Raw genomic sequence first — 15,722 nt, 5'->3', positions numbered from 1 at the left:
GTCGCCAGCCCTGCAGCTGCCCCGCAGCCTGAGGCCCCGGGTCCTGGAGGCCTGTTTCCCTGCCTTGTCAGCTTCTCCACGTCAGAGGAGACCGCTTCAACTTGAAACCCTAAGGGGAGGCCAAGAATAAACAGCAGGATGGCCTCATTCCTCCTCAGGAGGTACGATGCCACCTGGGCCATGGAACGGCATGAATGTTGGAAGGTACTGTATTTTGATGATAGCAGCTCCTCTTGCCTTTTCATCCTCCCCAATTCTGCTGTTATTACCGTTTCATCGTACACACCCTCAGAGAGTGAGATTGGACACCCAAGACCACTTGGGTGAGATCTTCAGGCCAGGAGTTGTGTGTTATCTTCCTTCTCCCTGCCCTTCCCTCCTCCAACTAGGTTCTTTCTGTCCCCAGACCAGCAGGTGGAAGGCTCTGCTTTCCTCCCCTCGTGCTTTCTAAATTCCTTGCAAATAAGCGACCTTGAATTTCAGGGTGGGAAGAGAAAAGCTTCCGAGTGAAAACCATAAAAGCAGATCTTCTGCACTCTTGCAATTTCTGAATCAAACTATTTAAAAAACCAAAAAGTGACACACGTGGGGGGAAGGGGACGAAAGTAGGTCTTCCAGCCAGATCTCAGCCCAGCTACTAATTTCTATCCTCTCTCTCAAAAGACTACGCTATGGACTGAACAGCTCATCCTGAGCTTCCGCAACTTGGCGATGCTCAGGATGGTTTCTCCTTCCTATAAGCATCATCCCACAGGACGGGCTTCTAGCCTCCCAGAACGTGCAAACACTCGCACTTAGTCACCATTTTCTAAGATTCCCAAACCCAGTCTGGCCCAGGGAAGCTCCCTCCACCCGCTCTGCCCCCCGGGAACCCACCTGGAAGCGGAGGATGATGGTCCAGATGAGGCCCAGGACCAGGCGGTGGTTGCCATCCACGATGTCGTGGGAGCCCATGTTCTCCAGGTGCACACGCTGCTCCTTCAGGAACTGCAGGGCCTTGTCCACATTCTCCAGGCAGTGGATGCGCATCTTCCCCTTCGTGGGCTTTGGCTGAGGGACAGCATTGCCCCGTGGGCATGGAAGAACCTCATGGTCACGCGTGGACCAGCTCCGGTCATCAGCAACCACCCTCCATGCTAAACTCCAACTCCCATGCTCATTCCTTGACACTTTTCAACCCCATCCTTTCAGCAAAGTTCAGAGGCTCCCTCTCTTGAGCACCCAGAGCTCTGCAAGTGGGCTGCATCAGTACTGTTCCTGGGTCTAAACAAAGGCTTCTGAGTGGGTGATAAGTGGCATTCAAATATAGTAACACAACAGGTAGTTCGTTGAGCACTTACTATGTGCTAGGCACAGTTCTAGGAACTGTTTACTGCTGGTTGGTGATAAGAGTGGCTTTTAGTGTGGTGACTGATAATGAGTCCATTCTGCCATCCAACCTCCTCCCTCCCCACCCCCAAACGGCCTCAGTCAAAGCTCAAGGGGACCCCCATTGATGAGTAACTGCATCATCTGAAGGTTTCTTAGCGGTAACTCTCTCTAGTGGGGTAAGAGGCATTCTTTAACTTCAGCCTGGAGTTGAAAAGGCAACTGATGAATGTGGTACCTTTCATTCAAACCCTGAGGTCTTAGGCTACTACATCAGGTAAAGGTATCGGTTTACACATGGGGGAAATGAGGCAAAGAAGGTCCTGCCTCATAGGCCCAAGGTCATAATGGAAGTAACTGAGCAAAACATGAGCCTTGATCTGGTTCTCCTGCAGGGGCAACGTTACCACCGGGTGGGTTACAACTAAGAGGGCCTGTGATAAACTTCCACTTGTTAGAGTGATGGATACACAGGAAAATATCTTTCACACTTTCCTCCTCGTTCCAAGAAGGAGGCAAATTTTTCCAGCTGGGTAATGGGATATGTCTTAGCCTGCGCAAGGAGGCTGAGGGTGGGCCCGCTGCAGGCCAGTCACAGATAACCAGGTGCCAAGAGGAGACAGTCAAGACCTCTGCATGGCTTCTGGGAGGAGCATGAAGGGGTGGGAGCGGCCAGAAGGAGGCAAGAAATTCTGAAATGCTTCAGCAAAATTAACAAATGTTTTGATGATATATTAGATGGAAAGCCAGGCATTTATGCTGGGACATATTTAGATGAACACGTTCAGAGAACCCAGTCAGCCACACGGACACCTCACATCATTAGTACTGAAACCTCCCAAAAGAACAGGGAGAAACCTTGGAAGGCCATGAGAACTGGAGAGGCCCCCAGACCATGTCTGTCCTGAAGAGGGGACAGAGCACCAGCCACTGGGCCTGGGGAAAGGGGCTTTACCAGCATCTCTCCAGAGAGCACTTCCAACAGCCTGATAAGCATCCTCCCATCCCGCAGGTCCTTGTAGAGGTCAGTGATGCGGCAGGACACGCGCGCCAGGTGCGAGTTCACCCATTTTGTGAAGGTTTTCTTCTGAACGACTTCCCGCTCATCTGGGTGGGGAGAAGAGCCTTGAGTGAGGTGCCTGAGGTTGGCAGGGTCCATTTGCAATGTGACATGGGGCTGAAGGGTTTTTCACCTTAACCCCAGAGTTGCCCCATCCCTGGCAGAGGAGGTCAATGTATCCATTCCATCCCCTTCTGAGGAGCATTTCTGACCAGAGAGTAGCCTTTTGGCTTCACAGGTCCACGTGCCATGACTGGGGCAATGAAGAGGTAACTTCCACCACCACGGTATCAAGACACCCCTAGTCCAGTCACCTGCTTCCCTGTGCGCATCTGAATGCCCTGGACCACTGGGCCAGCGAGCTCAGAATTCAATGCCAGGTTCACCCGTCCACCCGTCCAACAAATACTCCCTCTGCCTAGAATGCTCTCTCTCGGACCCTCCAGCCCTCACCCCATTCACCTAACTCCTAGTCATCCTTTAGGAGTCAGTGGAAACAGTGCTTCTCCGGGAAGCTTTTGTGACCTCTCGCCTAGGTTCTGTCTCTCCTTGTGTGCCCCGACCCCTGCATCTGCATTTCTCATTTCTCTCTCCTCATATTCAGATTAGTTGAAAGTCTGTCTTTCCTGCAAGACTGCAGGCTCCTTGAGCCCAGCAAAATCTGTCTGTCTTGTTCACTTCTGAATCCCCAAGGCCTGGAGTCTGGCACACAGTAGGTCTCCAGAGCTGCACTGTAGCTTACCATGCAGAGGTTTATTCAGCTCCTACGCCAGGCCTGCTGAGACATAAAAGAACAAACCGCCTGCCCTCAAGGAGCTGCTGGCAGGTGGAGGAGAGAGATGTGCATGGAAACAGTGAGATCATGTGGAATGTGTGATCCATGTAGGCTGAAGGGTAGTGGGGGCTTGGGCTGGGGGCTGTGCATGGCACTAAGCTCTCCTTCGCTCCCGCAGAGTGGCAGGCAGGATTTTCCATCTTCAGACCCGGGAAGCTGACATGCCACCCCCAGCCTAAATCAGCCTCAGACCAAACCAAGCTTCCAGCCCAGGCTGTACCAGTTCAGGTGGGCTACCTTTTTTTTTGTGTGTGGTACGCGGGCCTCTCACTGCTGTGGCCTCTCCCGTTGCGGAGCACAGGCTCCAGACATGCAGGCTCAGCGGCCATGGCTCACCGGACCAGCCGCTCCACGGCATGTGGGATCTTCCCGGACCGGGGCACGAACCCATGTCCCCTGCATCGGCAGGCAGACTCTCAACCACTGCGCCACCAGGGAAGGCCTGGGCTACCTCTTAACACCTCTGTTAAAATATATACAGGGTACTGTAAAATAAATGCTGGTACCTATATGGTTAGGGCTGGGAAGCTTGATCAAGATGCTGGAGAGAGGACAGAGGCTGGGACAGCAGAAAGAATGGGGACAGGGTGAAAGAGAGAGAGAAGAGGGGCAGAAAAGATAGAAACAGGAAGAGAAGTTTGCTTTAGTGAACAGTCTGTGGCAACCTGCTTCTGGGCACTCTTGCGGAGGATTCTAGGCAGGAGATGACCAGGCTATGTGGTCATGGGCCTGGTCCCTGGGGGGTGGGGGGCCGTGGAGGGTCCCTGGGGAGAGTGTGCTCAGGTTGGTCACAGTCAGGGCAGACTCCGAGCTGTCCAGCCAGGGGAAACTGTAGGTGCCGTGGGAACAGGCTAAATGTCTGCTCAGCTGAGCCCAAACTGTGGAAGGGCTGGCTTCTTAAATTATTAAATGTCTGACTTAATAACAACAAAAAGAGGAGCCCAGCCAGCATGGCCTCGAGGGTATAAGCCTGGCAGTTTCTGAGGCTCACAGCATCAAATTCCTTCCTACTTCATGGCTATTTTGGTGTTAGGAACTCAGACCCTTTATTCGCTTATTCATTCATTCAGCAATTGTTCACTGTACAGCTGTTAGGTGCCAGGCTCTGGGTGGAGGGGGAGGCAGCCAAGGACACGAAGGCGCCCCCATCCTTGACGCAAACTCCGTTATAAATATGATGAGTGCTGGAGTCACATGAAAAGAATTCTACGGAAGCCATCTAAATAAGACTTCCAAGAAGAGCAAAAATACTACTAGTGACTCTACAAATCTGTAATAAATATAAAATTAAAATGCCACTTGTTTGTTCTGGGCCTCTGGGCAACGGTTCAGGGGGAAAAGCCCCCTTACTCTATTGGACCACTTCCCTGATTTCAAGGACTGCTTCAGCAAAATGTAACTAAAGTTCTGATGATATATTGGACGGAAAGCAATTGCATTTATGCTGGAGCATGTTTAGATTCAACAGAGCCAGCCTCAGTCCCACGACGCTCTCCCTAGAGACCGGATCTGTGCTGTAAGAGGCTAACCCTTCCAACCGGTGGTGGAGCTTTGTCTAAGGGGCTGAAATTTGTTGCCCCTCTAGAGGTAAGTGTCTCAAAAAGTCAAAGTCCTTTCTTCCCATCTCCTTTTCTTGTCTTTAAGAATCTAAAGAGTTCGTTATGTGGGTGCTGAGACCTGTTTATTTGTGCTCAGCAAAGTGTAAGGAAGAGCTGGGCCGTGGAATTTAATTCTAGGCTGCCGGGCTGGCACACACATCGGTGCAGATGTAAATCACCCTTAGATCTCTCCAGTTCTCAACACACAGATAATGCTCCCTGGGCCCCAAAATGCTGGAGCTGCAGGTTTAGAGCTCAGGTAGGAGGCCTCCTGGCTGCATTTTACTTGAAGGCTGGGGTGCAATTGCCCAGGAACCCCAGTACCCTAAAACAGTCTGCAGTGTTGAGACAGGGGAAAGGTTCTGCGAGGCTCATGACGGTCATAAGGAGAGGAAGGCCCAGGGGTGGGGATTAATTTCCATCAGCTCATAGCCCTGGCTGCTCTGCATCGGCTCGCTCAGTGCATCCACTCCCAGCAGGCACTCAGTGGAGCATTCTGAATGCAGGAGAGGCGGGAGGCCTGGAGTGTGTGGACAGGCCGCGGAAGCAGCTGAGCATTGGGCCTGCTGTCCCCAGGAGACCTGGGCCATCCTGCAGGGAACTGCCGTGGAAAAGAGGCCTCAGCAAGGCCCTGCCATGGGCCAGGCCTTATTTCCAGAGCCCTAACCCTGCCAGTGAAGGGGAAGCGGGCAAGTCCACCAGCACGGCCTGAATCAAAGCTACCAGAACCTCAGAAAATACTCACATCTCTGCAACCATCGAGCTCGGGGCCTCTCCATTGCTGCCTGTTCCTCTCCCCTTTCCTTCCTAGGCTGTGGCCAGCCTCCTTCTTCCCTACAAAACTCCCCTTCCTCTCTGACCAGCTAGCTAGAGTCACTGTCTGGATATTGTGACCAAGTGCCCTTTTCTTTTATGTCCCCCCTTCAAAGGTTTAATTTAAGGTCAGATAAACCCAGCAAAACTCAAGTGTTTACCTACTAATGAGTTCATACATGGAAAGTGCTTAAAACAGTAGCCAGCACACAGAAAGAAAGTTTGAGGTAAACATTAACTATCACTGTTATCACTGCTGCTACTATCGTTACTGCCTATAGGGCCCAGCTGCTGCAGGGAGCACGAGGCAGGCTCATTCTCCCCAAGGGCCTCGCAATCTAGTTGAGGAAACGAGACACAGACCCACAAATAGTTTTGCAACCACACAAGAGATAAAGGGCAGTTCATTTAATAATACAAAGGCTGTCGCAAGGTAATATTGGATTAGTTACCAGAGAAATGGCACATACAATAAATGGTCAGGGGTGAAAGAGGAGAGAGGTCATTTCCAATTGGGACACTCAAGGCGGGGCTCGTGAAGAAAACCACTTTGCACAGGCAGAAGGGGAAGGAGAGGAGCCACAAGATGGAATGCATAAAAGGATGGAGCTTGTTCAGGGGTTGTTGACTAGCTACAGGTAAGAAGAAAACATGTGGAAAATAGCTTTTATATCGGATGTGGAAAGCCTTGAAGGAAAAGCTAAGAAGTTTAGATTTAATCCTAGAGGTAAAAGGGGTGGCAGGATCCTTTCCTGAAACAGGAATTTGGAAAACCCCCAATGATAATAAAAAGACAAAACATTTCAGCTTAAATTTTAAAACAATTATGTAAAGTCCATATAAATCTATAAAGTCTCCCAAGGCGCACCAAAGATTTGAACAATTGGAAAACTCACACCCAATTCTTGAATAGGAAAACTCAATATCATAAAGATGTCAATTTACCCTAAAGTTATATATTTAATATTATTTTAAAAATATTTATATTATATAATTTAAATTTGGGGGGAAACTAGACAAATGATTAGAAAACTTATTATAAAAATAAACAAAAACAGGGTTCCCTACTGGCACAGTGGTTGAGAATCTGCCTGCCAATGCAGGGGATGTGGGTTCGATCCCTGGTCTGGGAAGATCCCACATGCCACAGAGCAACAAAGCCCGTGCGCCACAACTACTGAGCCTGCGTGCTGCAACTACTGAAGCCTGTGCACCTAGAGCCCATGCTCCACAACAAGAGAAGCCACTGCAATGAAAAGCCCGCACACTACAACAAAGAGTAGCCCCCACTCGCTGCAACTAGAGAAAGCCTGTGCACAGCAACGAAGACCCAACACAGCCAAAAATAAGTAAATTTATTAAATAAAATAAAATAGCTAGGAAAGTTTCAGAAAAGAAGAGTAATAAAGGGTAACCCACGTTCCCAGGTGTTTTTTCTAACAAATATTAAAGTATAGTAAAAAGTTATAATGATGAAACTGTGTGGTACTAGCATATGAATATATAGACACATCAATGGAAGAGAAATAGTCCCAAGTATATATAGGCATTTAATATCTGATAAAGGTGGCATGTCAAATATGAAGGGGAAAGATGGATTATTGGGTACAGGGTGTTGACAAAACTAGATGACCATCCAGGAAAAATTAAGTTAAATTCATATCTCACACTCCAGGATAAATTTCACTGTGGTCAAAAATAGAAATGTAAAAAATAAAACCATAAAAATACCAAAATCAATCATGATAGAATGTTTTTTATAATGTTAGTGTAGAGAAGGGCCTTCTAACTCTGAAACAAAATCCAAAAGCCATAAAATAAAATAAAAGATTGAAAGTTCAACTGCATCAAAAAAAGTTCTGTGTGAGATAAAATACCATAAGCAAAGTCAAACAAGCAAGGAAAATTATCTGTAACTCATATCACAAAGGGCTAACTTACCTAGTATGGTAAAGAACATGTACAGATTAATGAGGAAAAGACCAATAATCCAATAGCAAAATGGACTAAGAATGTGAACAAAGAGTTAATAGAAAAAAATTATAAAAGTCTCTTAATGTATAAAAAGTTGTCCAAGCTATTTATAATAGAAGTACAAATTACAAGTATACACATACACACAAACTTAATATACAGTCCTTAATTAGTTTGAACAAACTAATCATAAAAGTCATCTTTGAGACAACTGGGAAAATTTGAATATTAAGTGGGTATTAAATTGTATTATGGAATTCTTAATTATATTAGGTGTAATAACAGAATTATAGCTAGGTGGGAAATGCTCTTGTTATTCAGATATTCATACTAAAGTATTTTGATAAATTAAGTATTCTAGTAAAATGTCATGATAAATCTTCAATTTACTTTAAAAATACCTCTACCCCAAAATGGACAAGCAAATATGGCCAAATATTAACAGTTAAATCAAGGTGATGATTCTTTGTACTTTTTCTCTACTTTCTTGCATGTTTTAAAATTTTGATACTAAAGGTCCAAAAGCGAAATGAAAGTACATCAAGACACTATGTTTCACTTATCAGATGCACAAAAATCCAAAAGTGTGATAAAATACCACATTGGCAAGGATGCAGGGGAAAAAAACATTCACACGTTGCTGGAGAGGGTATAAAAGGCAATTTGGCAAGACGGATCAGAATTACAACTATACGTATTTTTGGACCCAGTAATTCTACTTCTAGGAATTTATCCTTCAGATAGACATACATTTACAAAATGATCTACATACGAGTTAATTCATTGCATTTTTGGAAATAGCAGGAGATTGGAAACAGCCTAAATGTCCACCAATAGAGGACTGGTTAAATTAAAATTATATGTCCATACAATGGAATACTATATCTGTAAAAAGAATGAGAAGGCTACTTGTGTACTAATATAAAACTATCTTCAAGATACATTGGGTGGGGGGACTTTCCTGGTGGCGCAGTCGTTAAGAATGCAGGGGACACGGGTCGAACCCTGGTCCGGGAAAATCCCATATGCCGTGGAGCAACTAAGCCCGTGTGCCACAACTACTGAGCCTGTCCTCTACAGCCTGCAAGCCGCAACTACTGAGCCCACGTGCTGCAACTACTGAAGCCCATGGGCCTAGAGCCTGTGCTATGCAACAAGAGAAGCCACTGCAATGAGAAGCCCACACACCGCAACAAAGAGTAGCCCCCACTTGCCACAGCTAGAGAAAGCTCGCGCGCAGCAACGAAGACCCAATGCAGCCAAAAAAAAAAAAAAAAGATACATTGGGTGGGGAAAAAAGAACAATAAGGGACAATGTATGTGAGGGACAATGTATGTGAGAAAAAAAAGCTGAGAAAAACAATATAGACCATTTGCTAATATATGCATAAAACATTCCTGGAAAGATACATGAAAAACTGGTAACACTGGCTGTGGGAAAAGAACTGGGTCTGGAGGACTGAGATGGGAACGAAACTTATTATTTGCCCTTTTGTATCTTTTGAGTCTTACCTACTGGGTGTCTATATTACTTATTCAATACAGAAATACACTTTTCTTTTCTTTTTTTAAAATGAGCCAGTTTCCCAAGGCTCTATCTGTTTGTAGAACACATGGAAATATATTAACAATCATCATTTTTTTTTTGGCTGCGCTGCACAGCTTGCGGGATCTTAGTTCCCCGACCGACCGGGGATTGAATCTGGGTTCCTTGCAGTGGAAGCGCAGAGTCCTAGCTACTGGACCGCCAGAGAAGTCCCACACTTTTCTTTTTCTAAAGAAAATATTAAACTTTTTCTCACCCCCTTCTCCAAGATAGTTTAGTTCCTTTGTGCACCCCTGAGTCAGGGACTTTTCACCAGACAAAATTCATAAACATAGTCAACCACCTGAGCCCACGAGAGAGGTGGGAGGGAGAAGAAGGTGGTTTATGAGCTGAGAACACTCCTGTGACACCCTCCCCACCCTGGGACAGAGCCTGGGAGTGAGGTCTGTGGGTCTTGAGGGCAGCGAGGTACACTCTGCCCCACTGTGGCCACACAGCCACTCTAAGGACTTGCCCTCTAGAATATTCCCTACAAGGGTATCAAAGTGCACACCTCCCCTTAGGGTCAAGGCTCTTTCCTTCTCTTACGTTACACCTCTCCAGACTTCCTCTTGGTTCTTCCTTCAACCTCCCTCCACCATTCTTGCCAGTAGCACAGTAGCTGCTGGCCCCGCCCACTCTGGTACCTACTCTACTTCCTGAAGTCATGGACATCCTGGAAGTTTGTCATTAAAAGTCCCCAGTGGGGCTGTTATAAAAATAAGCGCCTTTTACCCATTGGCTGTTCTTGAGCTAAATGGTAAAGCTGAAATATCTTATCTTTGGAAACAGTCACCCAGTTCTAGGACCATCTATTTATTCCTGCCATGGCTTCCTGTAAAATTCCTTGACTGTTTCATGCCTCTCCCTCTTTTCTCTGTTAAAAATCTGCTCTCAAAAGTAGAGAATAGCAGCCTATATATGAAGAAGGTGGGAGAAGACCTTTCAGTGGCAAGAAAGGATATTATAATACATTCTGAGGGAAAATTCAGATTATAAAACCACATGCATAATATGAACCCAATATTGCAAACCTATATGCATAGATGCAGAGAAAAAAGCAAATGTTGGGCTATGTTATAGCTGGGTATTAAGACTGTGGGTGACATTTTTTTGCTTATCTATGTTTACTAAAATATCTGCAATGAACATGTATTACTTTTATAGTAAGAAACGACAGATGTCATGAAGAAAAATAGGGTATAAAACTCAAACCCCGAGGAATAAATGACTGATGAAAATCAAATAGGTATCCTTCTTGAGCAAGTCTGTATTTTTACCAGCACATGGCTTTAAGCTGTCAGTAAAGCTAGGTGGTCAGAAAGGCAAGTGGGAGAAAAGGCACCATGGGAGGCCATGGACCACTAGCCTGGGCCTGGAAACAAGCATTTAATGTTGAGCCCTTTGCAGGTTTACAACTTGGGATTTCCCTCCTTCTCATGTCAGGAAGCCAAGAGCTTAGGGAACCTGAGCAAGGGATACTTTAACTCCCATGAACTTGTGACAAACCTCAATGACACACATGCCAATCCATGATAAAGCCTAGCACGGGGCAGACCCTCAGGGACACATCATAAATGATGATGCTGACACAAATTCTACTCTTCCTGTTTAGTCTGGAGAGGAATTTTTCTTTCAACCAATCCACTTTCATTACACTGGTATTGTGAACAGCAAGAACATAGTTCTCCTGCCCATAAGGATTTAAGATCCAACTAGGGTTGATTCTAAGAGAGAACTTTAAGATGCTTACTACATCCGCAAATGCACATTTGAATATATACATACTCTTTGATGTGTAAGAATGAAGCACACAAGACTGACTCTAAAAGCCATCAGAGTTGAACCTAAGATGCTGGTTAACTAGATCTGGGTACATTAATACAAAGGAAGACTATACAGCCATGAAAATTATAATCTGCATGTTTACAGACATGAAAAAATATGCATAATATATTGCTCAGTGAAAAACATTCTAAGATTATAGATAATGTTACTATTTATACATATACATGCACAGTCACATATCCATAGGCATTACAATATCTATATGGGATATTAACAATGCCTCTAGTTTTCTCTTTCTTACCTGCTTTTCTAATCTTTTCTACACTAAATATATATTCTTGTGTATTAAAATGTTTAAAGATACAAAAGCAATCACCCTAGTTTTTAAAAAAATAGTTTTTATATATTATAGGAAAAGAGAAGTTATCATAGAACAGTTTAAATTAAAAAAATGTTTTCTGAAGAAGGCTAGTTTTGATCTGGGGCTTGAAGATGATAATGGTTTTAGAATGGCAGGGAAGGAGGGGGGTCTTGTTCAAAGCCTCTGGTGGAAACTGGCAAATGTGTATTTGTGTGTGCATGTAGGTATGTGGGTGCATGTTTTGGGGGTGAGGGAGAAAAGCAGTTAATGCATCAGAGCAAAGGAGTCAAAGGACAGTCTAGGGAATCTGAACTTTATACTCTGGGAAAAGAAGAGCCAGATAAAGTGACATTTCACTAAAAATTTGTTGGAGGATAAAGATTCTCTAAGTGCCCTGCACAAATGGGATTGGACAGGGGAGAGGCTGGAGCCCGGGAAACCAGCTTGGAGGCGGCTGCAGAAGTCTGAGGTGCCGTGGCCCCACTAACATGTGAACTATGGAAATGAAATGATAGGAGCTGATCTGGACAGCATCACAGAGCAAGGGTCAGCTAGCCCTGGCAGGTGACAGCATTTGGAGGCTGTGAGACAGAAGTAAAAATGAGTTCAGGGTTTTGATCAAAGAGGCTCTAGAGGCTGGTGGTGAAAGCAAAACTCTCCCATTCCGATGTATCAGGTGGGGTGTGGAGGGGGAGATCATGCAGGTCTGAGGGACGTTCGAGAAAGCTCAAGTGCTGTAGCCTCAACAGCACAGGGCTGATGTTAACACCCCGGGATTCCAGTCTTGTCCTGGCACTCCCTGCCATGTGACCTCCCTCATCTATAAAGGGGATGGTGGTAGCTATACCTTGCCTACTTCAGAGTGGCTGAAGGGGCAGTGAGATCATCTGGTTAAAAAGCACCTAGAACACTAAGCAGCTGTATAAACACCAAGCACTGTTGTCACGCACACAGGTGGCGGCTGCATGGAGAGATGACCCTCGCTGAGAACACAAGGCTGCAGAAGTCAAGATGGTCTGGGAACCCGGCCTCAGCCTAGCCTTTAATAAACAGAGAGAATTTCTGGAGAACCCACTGATTTACTGAAAAGGATCAATTCCCTTCCCCAAAGCCAGGAGCCGAAGCTCCTCGGTTCAGGGTAAAGGCGTGTGGTCAGCGCTACCTCAAGGGAGCTTCTTCCCAGGCTACGAGCTGGGAAGACCTCCCGCATCAAGCCCCTTGTGTTACAGGTGAGGAAACTGAGGCCTGGAGGAACAGAAAAGTAAGTTGGCTGAGGTCACCTCACTGGGGAAACTCCATGATAGCCGCAGGAGGACAGAAGAATGACGTGGTGGGGATGGACCACTTTCTGCTCCCTGTGGCCACCAAGCTGACCCTCATTGCCACCTTCTCTTTCCTGGACTTCTGTGCAGCCTCTCCACAACCTGTTCTCCCCACTGAGGCCAGAGTGATCTTTCAAAGCTAAACATAACCAGGTCACTTCTTTGTGAAAAGCACTTTTATGGGTTGGGAGCAGTGCCATCCACCCAGCCCTTTACTAAAGGCCACAGCCCCTGTCCTGAGAGCCTACAGCTCTCCCTGCTAAAGGTTCCCACCCTTTGACCCTTCAACTCTGCCACTCCTTTGCAAATAATCCCCTCATTAAACTCCTCAGCCACCGCTTTTGAGTTGCCTGCTGCTTGGCCAAGATACCCATGGCCTTTAAGGCCCCCGTGATGTGGCTCCTGTCTGCCCCTCCTGTCTCCACCCACCAGTCCACACTCTCACTAAAACAAGCCCCTACTCATCCTTGGGTGAGTTATAAGCTGTGGGTTACGTTATAAACGCAGAGTTCCCAGTTAATAGCATTTATCATCATTTGTCATGACATACATGTCTATATGTACAAAGACACATGTGTGATTATCTATTTCTCACTAGACTGTAGAACAAGGTGCCCTGGTTGATCCAGTTTCCAGAGTCTGAAGGCCAAAGGGTTCGGAGGCAAAATTCTCCCAGAGACTAAGCTGCTACCAGCCTCCCTGTCATTCTGTCTCAGTGACATGATGAAAAGGGAAAATGAACAATTGCCACAGATGCTCTGAAAATGACATTCTTGGCATCTCTTCAGCCAAGCAGCACACAGGGGGGACCCCATGGGGGAGAAGGGAGGGAGTGCTGGCTGCTCCCAGGAGCCAAAAGCACAGTCCAGGCCTGGTATCAGAACCTGCCCTTGGGAATGAAGCTGACAGCCCATAGGAATGTCCCAGAGATGGAGGAGGCTATTAACATGGCTCACTCAGACTGCGCCGCACGGGGAGGGAACAGAGTCTCATTATTAACCTCGGCGTATTAATATTTGATAAAGCATCTTCACGATGATAGATAGCAGTCACCCAGAACAGGGGAACAGCTGTGGTTCTGCAAAGCATTCTCAAAGAGGAGGAACAGTTTTTATCAAGAGGGGACAATGGGAGAAAGTGTTATGTCCTGGGCAGGGGAAGCTGCCCCGGACCACACAGTGCAGGTGGCACACTGGCCTCCCTCGTAGGTTGGTCTACACAGGTAACTGGCAGGTTTCTCTGCACAGTGGCCTGTCTCAGGGGAAGAAGGAGAACTCACAATGGCTGACCTCCAAGAGCTGCTGAGCCAATTATGTTTTTCTTCTGACAGCACATTAAAATGATTGCTGATGATTAAAGATATTTCTGTGAATAGTACATTTTCCCAATATCTAGTCTCTAAATAGAACTCCATTCCGTGTTTTGAAATCTGAGAAGAAAACATTTTAAAAATTTCTCGTTAATGACACCATCTTTGTTCTCACAGGTAGCTTAAGAGAGACATTTGGGCCATGCACACCTGATGCCTTGGTCTCCAGCAGCTGTTTTTGAAACTGTCAACTTAACAGGCTGCCAAGAAGCACCCCTGTGCCAGGGGTCAGGTTGCTGACCCCTCCTGGCACAACTGTGATGGAATCCTGCTCTCTGAAAGAAATCATTCACCCTTTGGACACAAAGCCCTTCTCACACAACTGGGGCACCTGGGCTCAGAGTCATCCTGGTGCAGGTGGGGTGAGACTAAGCGTCACTTTTTGCCACCAGAGTCAGGAAGGAGCCCATACCACCCTCTCTGGGGAGTTTCCGGAGGGTCCAGGCTGGTGGGCAGGGAGTGCCAGGGTCTGAGGACCACTGTCCTAAAGCTCTGATGGAATACCTGCCGGTCGCAGAACTTAACCTTGGGGCCTGGGCACAGGGGGTCTGGAAGACATTCAAGGTGCAGAGTGGCAGCGACCATGTGCTTCAGGGTACAGGGACACGGCCTGCAGTGCACCCGCTGCCCTGTTGCGTTCTCTGAATTGTCCTAAAGCAACCTCACCTCTGGCCTCACCTCATTTCTAGTAAGAAGGCTACAAAGAGAGAATGTGCAAAGGAAGCACGTCTCTAGTTTGAAACACGACTTGGATTCTGATTTAAAGGCACAAGCAGAGTGGGCTACATAATTTCGTGCATTTTGTCTTAAAAGGGAGGCTCTGTGTAGTCTGTCCCTTAGTAATTGTTCAATGAGCCAAAAAGGGGGAGAAAGGACGTGTCAGGTCCTCCCCTCCTCACAGCCTCCTCTCTGCACTGCAACCTTCCAGATGCCTCTGCATCAGTGAGCTGGAAATCACACAGCGGGCAGCACTGGGGATGCGGGGAGGCTGAGCTGTGTGCGTGCATAAGGCAGGCAGGGGATGTGCGATGGAGGCTAGTGCACAAGGTTTCTCTTTTCAGGGCATCTTTCTGTTGCCTTCCTCCAAACCCCCCCCCCCCCCACCACCATCCCTGCCCAGTGCGGCCACATCTGCCCCGAGGCAGCATCCTCACCCAGATCACAGGGGTCCACAACAGGTGCGAGGGTGCGTGCAGGCAGAGGCCTCTGGGATGAGGAAAGAGGGCAAGAAGGGCAGGCGTTCTGGCCGAAAATTCCCCGCAGCCCGCAGTGCTTCATCCCTCATTCAGACCCACAAATGTTTGCCTAATGGCGCCCAGTGTGAAGGACAGGAAACGGGGTGAGTGATGATGAGGATGGCTCGAGGAGACACTGGGACCTTTTTTATTTTTTTACTGAAACTCGAAGGCTGGAACCTCTTGGAGGGATAGGAACTTGGGCTTTCCAGCTGCTCCCCTTCCTCTAACTTTCAAAGCAAGTCTGAAAAGTAGGAGGGGGCCAGAGGCAGTCATCAAAGCAGAGAATGGCCTCCCGTTCGGGAAGAAGCCTCAGGACTTAGCCACCGCTGAACCTCAGGAAGCGCTGTCAGCTTCAGAGGCTGACACTGAGCGCAACATCTGCCCAGGGACCTACCTGCAAATATTCCTGCT

General features: G+C 47.0%; 1 protein-coding gene across 2 annotated transcripts in view; it reads right to left on the bottom strand.

The window, feature by feature from the left end:
- Nucleotides 1–15,722, bottom strand: part of SPTB (spectrin beta, erythrocytic) — a 121,338-nt gene that overhangs the window by 45,686 nt on the left and 59,930 nt on the right. For both annotated transcript variants that reach the window (XM_019922674.3, XM_019922680.3), the window contains 2 exons: nt 2,324–2,475; nt 877–1,050 (listed from right to left, as the gene is read on the bottom strand). In XM_019922674.3, the coding sequence (XP_019778233.1) occupies nt 877–1,050; nt 2,324–2,475 (326 nt within the window). The remainder of the gene's footprint in view (nt 1–876; nt 1,051–2,323; nt 2,476–15,722) is intronic.

This window comes from Tursiops truncatus, chromosome 2 (genome assembly GCF_011762595.2).
Source record: "Tursiops truncatus isolate mTurTru1 chromosome 2, mTurTru1.mat.Y, whole genome shotgun sequence".
In the NCBI taxonomy this organism is placed as follows: domain Eukaryota; kingdom Metazoa; phylum Chordata; class Mammalia; order Artiodactyla; family Delphinidae; genus Tursiops; species Tursiops truncatus.
Note: the sequence above shows the minus strand (reverse complement) of the source record. Positions and strands in the feature narration are given on the sequence as shown.